This window comes from Natrix helvetica, assembly GCF_964273705.1.
Source record: "Natrix helvetica genome assembly, chromosome: Z".
Taxonomy (NCBI): Eukaryota; Metazoa; Chordata; class Lepidosauria; order Squamata; family Natricidae; genus Natrix; species Natrix helvetica.
The window spans coordinates 39,242,255-39,251,554 of NC_138554.1; the positions used below are offsets into that span (position 1 = coordinate 39,242,255).

At 39.9% G+C, this 9,300-nt stretch overlaps 1 protein-coding gene across 1 annotated transcript; it reads left to right on the forward strand.

Annotated features, from left to right (window-relative positions):
- Positions 1–2,667: 2,667 nt before the first annotated feature.
- On the forward strand, positions 2,668–8,684 carry MEOX1 (mesenchyme homeobox 1). The gene is made up of 5 exons (XM_081931947.1): positions 2,668–3,316; positions 4,321–4,359; positions 5,684–5,874; positions 7,578–7,728; positions 8,319–8,684. The coding sequence occupies exons 1-4, from the start codon at positions 2,911–2,913 to the stop codon at positions 7,692–7,694; spliced, it is 753 nt and encodes a 250-aa protein (XP_081788073.1). The 5' UTR covers positions 2,668–2,910; the 3' UTR covers positions 7,695–7,728; positions 8,319–8,684.
- Positions 8,685–9,300: the final 616 nt, after the last annotated feature.

A 9,300-nucleotide genomic window follows, 5' to 3' on the forward strand; every position in this document is an offset into this window, starting at 1 on the left:
GTGGGCATGGCAGGGGAAGGATACTGCAAAATCCCCATTTCCTCCTTATCAGCTGGGACTTGGGAGGCAGAGAATAGAGGGGGGCAAGGGCAGCCAGAGGTGGCATTTGCCAGTTCCCTGAACTACTCAAAAGTTTTCCTACCGGTTCTTCAGAACTTGTCAGAACCTGCTGGATTTCACCCCTGGGTTATTTGTATATAAAGACTCGTTTGCTCTATCTACAGCAGAGTTTCTCAACCTGTCTGGCTTTGCAGCCCGGTTGATAGGGGAGAGAGGGAATGATTCCATGAGAGCAAGTGTGCACACACAGCTCCATTTGTGTAAGTGGTGAGCACAAGCACCTTCTGCTTGCACAAATGGAGCCCATGTGGACATACTCACCCGTTGCTCGTGCAAGTGGGGATGTGCTCACGTGCTCGCCCACCATTACTCCAGCCGGTTCCAAATGGCGCAAGGCTTGGTAATGAGCTGCAGCCTGGTGGTTGGGGGATCCCTGATCTATAATTAATCTACTATCCACTGGGATATTCAATCTTGCGTAAAAACGTATCACAGAAGTGCCTTTACATACGTATTTTACAATATTTTTGAAATAGCCAATTTGATGTCTTAAATCCTCTCTTCAGTGATTTAGCTTCAATTTCTTCAAACAATCCTAAAAATAAAGGTGGGGTTTTTTTTTGGGAAGTTGATGAAATTAATAATGGAACGAGGCAAGAGATGGTCAAGTGAACAGGCTATATGCTAACCTGAATTCAGAGCTCATAGCTCACAATCCTGAAGAAGAGCTACATACTGTGATTCATTATACTCAATCCTATTTTAGTTGCAGTTTTCTTTTCTTTTCTTTTTTCTTTTTTGATTCTTCTATTTATTACATTTTGGCTTTAATAATTCACCTCCCAAAATAAAATTATTATAAAAGAGGTTACATTAAAACAGCTTTGGAGATATGTGAAGTCCAAATCCAGTATGAGACAAAGAGCCACTAGAAAAACAAAAACCAGAAACTACCCACAAAAGGTCTTGTTTATAGTTGTTTAAAACTCTCTTGATACAGTGATTTTACCTTTCAAAGTAAGGTTTAAAAAAAGCTCTTTGAATAGAGGATTGCTTTGATCAGAGAGATCTATACAAAGTAGTCCTTGAGTTTCAACCATTCATTTAGTGACCATTCAAAGTTACAATGACACTGAAAAATGTCATTTATGATAGTTTTCCACACTTATGACCATTGCAGCATCTCCAGGGGCCATTGTGTGATCAAAATTGAGGTGCTTGGCAATTGGTTCATATTTTTGACAATTACAGTGTCCCAGGATTTTGTGACCTTCTGACAACAAAGTCAATGGGGAAGCCAGGTTCACTTAACAACCATGTTAGTAATTTAAGAACTGCAGCGATTCACTTAACAAATGGGGCAAAAAAAGGTTATAAAATGGGGCAAAACTCACATAAACAACATAAAATGTGGGTTCAATTGTTGTCATAAGTTGAAGGCTATCTGTATTTGTAAATGAGGGAAGCATACCCCGTAATTTCATTATAAATAAAGGGAAAACATATTTACATCTTGAAATCCAAGTTCATATTTTTCCTATGCAATTCCCAATCCTTAAAAAATATTATACTTTTCAGAATAGGCAAAGGTGCCTATATAAATATACACAGTAATGGAATCCACATATGTATGACAGCAAAAATTGTAAAACATTTGTACACCAGAAGTGGATATAAACATATGTTTATAAAAATATATATACACAACATGTATTTGTTAGTTTTGTTAAGTGATACAAAAATGGGATAAAAGGAGTTTCATGTCTGGCAAATAAATAAAAAGTTTCACCTATTTTCTAGTTTTCATGAGGCACTTCAGCACAGATGTTGGAAAGTTCAAAGACAATTTAAAAAATGGAAATAAATCATGTTCATCCAAATGTGTAATAATTGTATGGGCGTATTGGTCATTATATTGAAATTGTATTAGCCTGTTACCATTCAAAGATCTGAGAAAGTAGCAGCAGATCCTACTGGATCACAGAATCATATTTCAGGAGACACAACTTTTTTAAACAAAAAGTTCTATGGTACTTTAGAGATCAAATTAGTTTAATCTCTAAATGGTTCTTCTTTCCACTTTGATCTGGTCACCCCTTTCTCTTCGGAGATACCGTTTCACTCTGTGTAACAATGTAAGCTTCAAACTTTTAAATCAGCCCTTAAGTGTAAGTCTTTCCCTCCAACACTTCTTCACTCCCGTTATCTTTCATCTTATCCGCAGTCTCTCTACCCACAACCTCTTCATTTTATATTGTTCCCTTGGTGCCCCTTTGGCGTGCTTCTGAGCTCTGGTGCAAATGTTAGCTTTTTTTCTTTTCAAATCTCAAACGTGTTATTTTTCCCTAACCGGAATAAAACTAACCTCAATGTGAGAAATATTAAACTCTCTCTGCGCGCGCGGCATTTCTCTCCCCCCCAGGATTTTTTTTTCTTTTTTAAAAAGTACCGTGTTTCTTTAAAAGTCTCCATCTGCGTTTCCCATTTGATGCTCCTCTAAGGTTTCGTGTGATTAATCGTTGCGTACTTGGCTTTGGTTGGAGGGGCTGGGGATGCGAGTTAAGCCCTCCCTCTCTCAAATTTCTCCTCCCAAACTTGTTACTCACACCCCAGGCTTTAAAAAGTGTTTCCTGGGCTCAGTTGTTTCGTAGCAAGGAAGCTCCCGAACTGGGAAGGAGGAGGACATTGTCTTGTGGACATTAAGGAAGAATTTTTCCAGCTTTCCCGAAAGACTCTGTTAAAAGCAGCAGCCGCAGTGCCTTCTCTCCTCGGCGCTCATTTTCTGCCAAACTTCCTTGCTCTCCGACGATTTCATTCAGAAGTGCCCGCGCGCCGAAGCCGCAAAGCTCCATGGATCCACCTGTCACCAGAAGCTGCGTGAGGAATCCCCACGCTCCCTCCATCCTCTGGGAATGCCTGAGCCGCCCTCTCGGCCAGAACCGAGGACCCAACGACCCGGCGAACAACCCTCAGCCTATTCTGCCTCCGAAACCAGGCTTGGGCTACCTGGATTTCTCGATCCCCTGCCAGGCTGCGGCTCCTCAGAGCCTTCCTTGCGCTGAACGCGCTTTCGAGGAACCTGGCGTATCCTTCCAGCCTCCCGCCTGGCACGTGGCGGCTTCTGAGATGATACTGCCGGCGAAGTTGGCTTCGGGGCCGGGGGGCAGCCCCAGATCCAGCAACAAGAACCTCCTCGCGGGGAATGTGGCAAGCGACGCTGAGAATAAAGCAGTCCTTTGGAGAGTGGAAAACGCAGGTAAGTGGTAAAGATGTGGGTTGGCCGGCTTGATTTTCATTCAGTCTTTAATTGGAGATCATCCAGATGTTTCTCTGCTCTGCATTTATATTGAATCCTTAATCAAATTAGAGTGTCGTGTAAAGGTAATTTTCAAAGAGATCTCTGTGCTAGATTTAGATTGCCATAATACAAACTGGCATTAAAGAGAGGGAGATATCAGGATCTCAAAAGAATCTTGGGAATTGTTTTGGAATAAGGAGTGGCAATGTATGATCTTCTGAATATATGAAGTGCTGTCAGTCTTCAATGGCCAACAGGCAGAGAGATGGGAAAAGGAATTCAATAACATTTGGAAGGCCAGAGATTGCCATGTGTGGGTTAAGATCCCAGGGGAAACTTAGTTTCACAAAAATGAGACTTCTCTTTAACTTCGGAGTGATGGCCATATAAGCGTCTTTGGAATTTCTTTGAATGGTAAGTGGTGCTCTAAATATCAAAACTTAACCATTATTTCCTCTCTGAAAAAAAAAGAAAAAATTGGAAGTTGGATTTATTTAAAATAAGAGCATAGCTGATTCCACTTTGAAATGTGACTATTTCCAGGATATGGTAATTCCAGTTTACTGGATTACAAATTACTGTTTACTGGTTTCCAAGATTACCAGTTTGTAACCTGGAGGTATTGTATAGCAACTCTCTAAAGAGAAGACTTTGAGAGAATGCCAGTTTGTCTTCTACTGCCAGAGTAAGGACACCTGAATAGAAAGGTGTGGTACAGTATTAATAAGAATGCCCCATATTTCAATGACTTCCCTTATTTATATGCAGGGAATGAGACTGGGTTCTGGTTTGCTACAGCAGGTGAGATGGGAGGTTGGTACTGAGGTCAATGTAATAATGAAATGTTACAGTGGATGAGTCCAGCGAAAGGAATTACATCATTTTTACTCACAGTTTGGTAACACTAATTTGAAAAGATTTGGTTTGCACATAATCTAAGGTTAGATTCTGCTGTCTTCTAGATGTGGCTACTCAGTGGCGTGATGGTATTCAGAGCATCAGTGAGTATTCTTGTTCATTGAACTATACATTTTATGGTGTTAAATGCTGATTGCATTGGCCCATCTCAAAATCTGGGAGAGAAGGTATGTTGCAGACATTATTTGCCAAGGACCTACGGTAGTTTGTTGCATCCCAAGGAGGTGGGCTTCTCAACTGTTGCCTGCCCTAAGGAAAATTCTTCCTCCCCTCCCTGAAGTCATGTTAGCTCCATCCCTGTTTTCATTCTAGAAGTCCTTCAAGACCTGGTAGTGTCAACAAGCCTGGAGCCCTAGGGGACTGGAGACATTTTCAAATGGCTGCATTGTAGATGCTTTTTTTTTCTAAACAGAGTCCCAGCTAATGGCAAAGTTCTGCATTTGGTTGAAATTGGTGGTCAGAACAGCAACAGGAAGCAAATTTGGTCTAGTGGTGAAAGTAGTCACAAGGCAAGAAAGTTCAAGGATCTTTTTCTTAGATACTTTAGTATTAGATAAAAAGCAACAAATAAACCCAAATAGAGTTGATAAAAAATTTTTTAGCCTGTTGCTTTGCCTTAAAAAGGGCAATTCCAGCTCCCTAGCCTTGAAAACATTCCAGACTTGGATGAAGCCAGTGAATGTGTACAGGAAGCACATGCTTCCCCCTCCAAACTTTCTGTGTGCATGCATGGTGTGTGTGTGTGTGTGTGTGTGTGTTTGCTTTAAAGTTCAAGTATATTTCTCCTTTATCTGTTACCAGATTTTCATTGCATTGTTACCAGCTACTCTCTGTTTTTCAGGCTCCTGACCTGGTATTAGTGCATGATGAACAGGAAGCTTATTTTTCATAATTTACAATTTACATTAACAAGATACAAGCATCCATCAGGGTATTTCTTCCTCTGTTTCAAAGTGAAAGGTGTTTTCTAGACTCTGCCTGCTCCCCCTTATTTCCTCTACCACATATCCAATCATCCAATTGGATCTTTTCAAGCACCTGGAGGGTGATGTGCCATAGAAATTTTGCAGCGCTAATTTGCCTGAATCATATTTTCTACTTGGGTCAAACCACATTCTAGTTTATGTATCATTTATTTTGTAGTTTTTCATTTTTGTTCTGTGGCAATAATTTAGGGTTCTTTTGATCTTTTTCTCTGCCTCTATTTTCCCCAGCTTTCCCAGCTATGTTCACACCTCTTGCTAGCTACTAGTTTAACTAAACCATCATTTGTTGAATCATTGGATGCATTTGGTTCATGTCATGGACTGAGCCTCCAATGAATGAGCCTAGGGTTCGTGGGAGGGGGATTGTGTGCTCTCCTGATGGGTTTGGTTGGACATAATGATAAATATCTCCCTTCTTTAGAGAACCAGGGTACTGCCCGCGGCAACCCTACAACCGCCTCCAAAAAAGAAGGTTCCAAAACACGGAAGGAGCGCACAGCATTTACTAAGGATCAGCTGAAGGAGCTTGAGATGGAATTTATTCACCACAATTATCTGACAAGGCTGCGCAGATATGAGATTTCTGTGAATCTTGATTTGACCGAAAGACAGGTAACACTTTTCTGCTTGGTCTACCTCTGCCTAAAACAGTCTCCTTCTGGCTGGGGGATTTGGGGAGTTGAAATCCATGCATCTTAAAGTAGCTGAGATTGAGACACATTGGCCTAGAGAAGGGGAAGAAGCCTGGGGATATTCAGTACCTGCTCACTTACAACCATTTTGAGTATCCCAATTTTTTTAAAGGGAGAAAGAAGGCTACCAATTCCAAATAATATCAACATACCTTCCTTCTAGCAGTACACATTTGTTTGTATCCCACCTTTATTATTATTTACGATAACTCAAGGCAGTGAACACCCAACCAACCTTGCTCTCCTGTTTTCCCCACAATAACAACAACCCTCTGAGGTAAGTTGGGCTGAGAGAGAGGGATTGGCCCAAGGTCACCCAGCTGGCTTTCATGGTTAAGTGGAACTAGAACTCAGTCTCCCAGTTCCTAGCCTGATACCTTAACAACTAGGCCAAACTGACTGAGGCAATAATACACCAGATATTTTAAAACACAATTCCCATAAAACACCATGGCTAAGACAAAGCTAGCTGATTTTTGAAGATTTTTCTCCTTGAAAAGAATTTGCTTTACCATTAGGCTTAGTGCTTCCTGTCTGTCTTGCTCTTGAGAGTTAACTGAGATAGGAATTCAAGGATATGGGTTTTCACATGACATTAAACACAATTTGTTTTAACCATATTTTGCATAAGCTATCCTGACCTAATAGATACAGAATGCTGAACCATAAATTGGTGTCTGGTTTGCACATTCTTTTAAAACAGAAGCAACCAACTCCACAACTGGATGGGATATGTAAGACTAAATGCAATGGCAATGCCCTGAGTATCCACACATCCTGTCCTGCAAACAAAGCATTGAGAAAAATGCATCTGGAATTTGCCAAGCCATTTTTACAGAATTTCTTTTAAAGTTATGCCTGCTTGCTCTGGCAGTTTTTTTGCTGACTGCTGGTAGAATGCAGACTTTAGCAATCATTTGATATGAATGATTACTGAAAAACAAGTTGAACTACTGCAGTCTGAGATGCTATAATGGAATGGCCTATCAGGAAACCAACATGGCACCCCTCAGATATGCTAAAGTACAACCTCCTCCCTCAGATCAGTGGGCATCTGGATTATGAGGGGTCTGATTCACAGTTTATGGAGATTACCTGATTGCAGAAGGCTTGATAGATCATTCAGAGTTTTCAAGAATGTGTAATAATAAGACAATATCTTTTAAATGTGTAAGGTTTCAGCAAGAAGAGCAGACCCAATGGCTGGATTTTCAATTGTTTGAAGCCATAGTTTGCTTTAATCATAATTTTAATAAACTGCAAAGATTGGATATTGATTAAACACCAAGATCAAACCCATAACATTATTGGGTATGACTTAGCACCACGTATGAACCCCCAGCCATGGTCTAGTTCACAAAATCCTTGTGTTATACTTGTTCTTGTTTTATTTAACCTTTTCTATGTAGTTGATGAAATAAATCACGGCAAATATAGCTAGTAATTCTATTCCCACCCTCTGTAGTGGGAGGTAGTGGGTTCCATTGCACTTTACACAACGTAAAGCCTTAGATTTGTTTTGGAGCAGAAAAACTTCCCAAGAAGCTCACAGTTATCTCAGCTTGAACATGCCATCACATGCAGTGTAAATTAATCAGAATTGTTGTCTTGTTTCTTGTGCAGGTTAAAGTGTGGTTTCAGAACCGTAGGATGAAGTGGAAACGTGTGAAAGGACAGGCGGTGTCACCCCAGAACAACATGGAAGAAACCGATCCTGCTCTTTCCTTAAGTCCAGAGTAGCCTGTTCTCTAATAAACTGATCGCTAACAACCTTGTAAGACTATTGGAGATACTATTATTCCTTAAGATTTATTTCATGTCTTTGATGTTGGAGGCAGGAAATGGAGCCATTGGTGCTTCCCAGATTGGTAGATTGCTTTACTCTCTCTTCCTTGGAGTGAGTAAATCAAGAAGGAAAAAAGACAAGAATTGTGCTAAGAGATTCCCAACAATTCTGTGGTTGAAACCAATGCCTCTTTAGAACAAAAAAAGCTGACTTGGAAACAATGTCGAGTCCACTTTACTGCCTAGGTTCTCATTCTTAAAGCAATGTTGTGACAACTTTGAAGCAGTAGCCCTGCTGTTCACATGCATTGTTTGGTTAGCCTCTTGTGATCTCTTAAAGGAATTCTTACAGAGGTAATCTCTGGAGATTTTCACTTTAAAACAAATGCTTCCTTCCATGAATTGGATAAGCATACATGCTATGTGCTTTTGACAGCAAAATAAAAAAAAATGGGTAAACTACCTAAAACATTGAGATTTATGGAAGGATGGCACAGACACATTATCACTGCAGTTATGAAATTCACTGCTCTCACAATTCAGTTCTCTGTAAATGTTGTTTTTGCTTTGTATTTGTAGTGATATTGAAAGTTGGCCTTGAAGATCTGGTACCAAGACGACAATCAGCTAAATGTGGCTTGAGTCCAGACCAAGAAAGTGCTTTATGGAAACGCTTCAAGCAATCCCACCCCCTATTCACAAGAAGAAGAAAGGAGGAGAAAGGGAAGCATATTAACACTTGCAAGCTCCATATTAGCCTCACTGCATAGTACAGGTTAAGAAGTAGAAACCATGCAGGCCTATTTTTATTATTACTATTAACACTTTTTGCAGCTCATTGAAAATTAATCAATTAATTATACCTACAGTATATTATACCTACTGTAGCCACAGGGCAAGAAATGTGGCAAATAAATTTAATAATAAAAATAACAATAAAGCATATTTTACTTGATTTGCATCTTTGTGTGTTTTATATAAGGTTGCTTACCCCCAAATGAATAGCCTCTATGATTTATAATGTTTTGTTTTGTGGATTTGCCTTGTATAGTGCCAGTAGTTGGTCCATTAGAAAATGCTGCATCCCAGCTGGTCCAGATGAGATGTTTTAATGTTCATACGTGTACTGAATCACATGTGAGCAATTGTAAGCTATACATGAGCAAAATTGTGTACAAGAGCAAATACACACACACACACACACACACACACACACATTTGCTCTTGTACACAAGAGAATCAGTTTTGGTGTAGTGGTTAAGGTATCAGGTTAGAAATTGGGAAATAGGAATTCAGGGATGCTTTAGGCACAAAGAACTAAGTAATTGTGGGCAAGTCACTTTCTCTCAGAATATATATATATGTGTGTGTGTGTGTGTGTGTGTGTGTGAATTGAAATACCTCACTGCTATGAATATTCTGTACAAACTTTTCATTCGTGTTTCAGAATTGCTCTTGTACACAAGAAAATCAGTTTTGGTGTAGTGGTTAAGGTATCAGGCTAGAAATTGGGAAATAAAAATTCAGGGATGCTTTAGACACAAAGAACTAAGTAATTGTG

Bases quoted from the DNA above. Each gene is read 5' to 3' on its own strand.
- MEOX1 (XM_081931947.1), top strand. From the start codon at position 2,911: ATGGATCCACCTGTCACCAGAAGCTGCGTGAGGAATCCCCACGCTCCC. The intron at 3,317-4,320 runs GTAAGTGGTAAA...GCTGTCTTCTAG, and splicing joins TTGGAGAGTGGAAAACGCAG to ATGTGGCTACTCAGTGGCGT. The intron at 5,875-7,577 runs GTAACACTTTTC...TTTCTTGTGCAG, and splicing joins TTGATTTGACCGAAAGACAG to GTTAAAGTGTGGTTTCAGAA.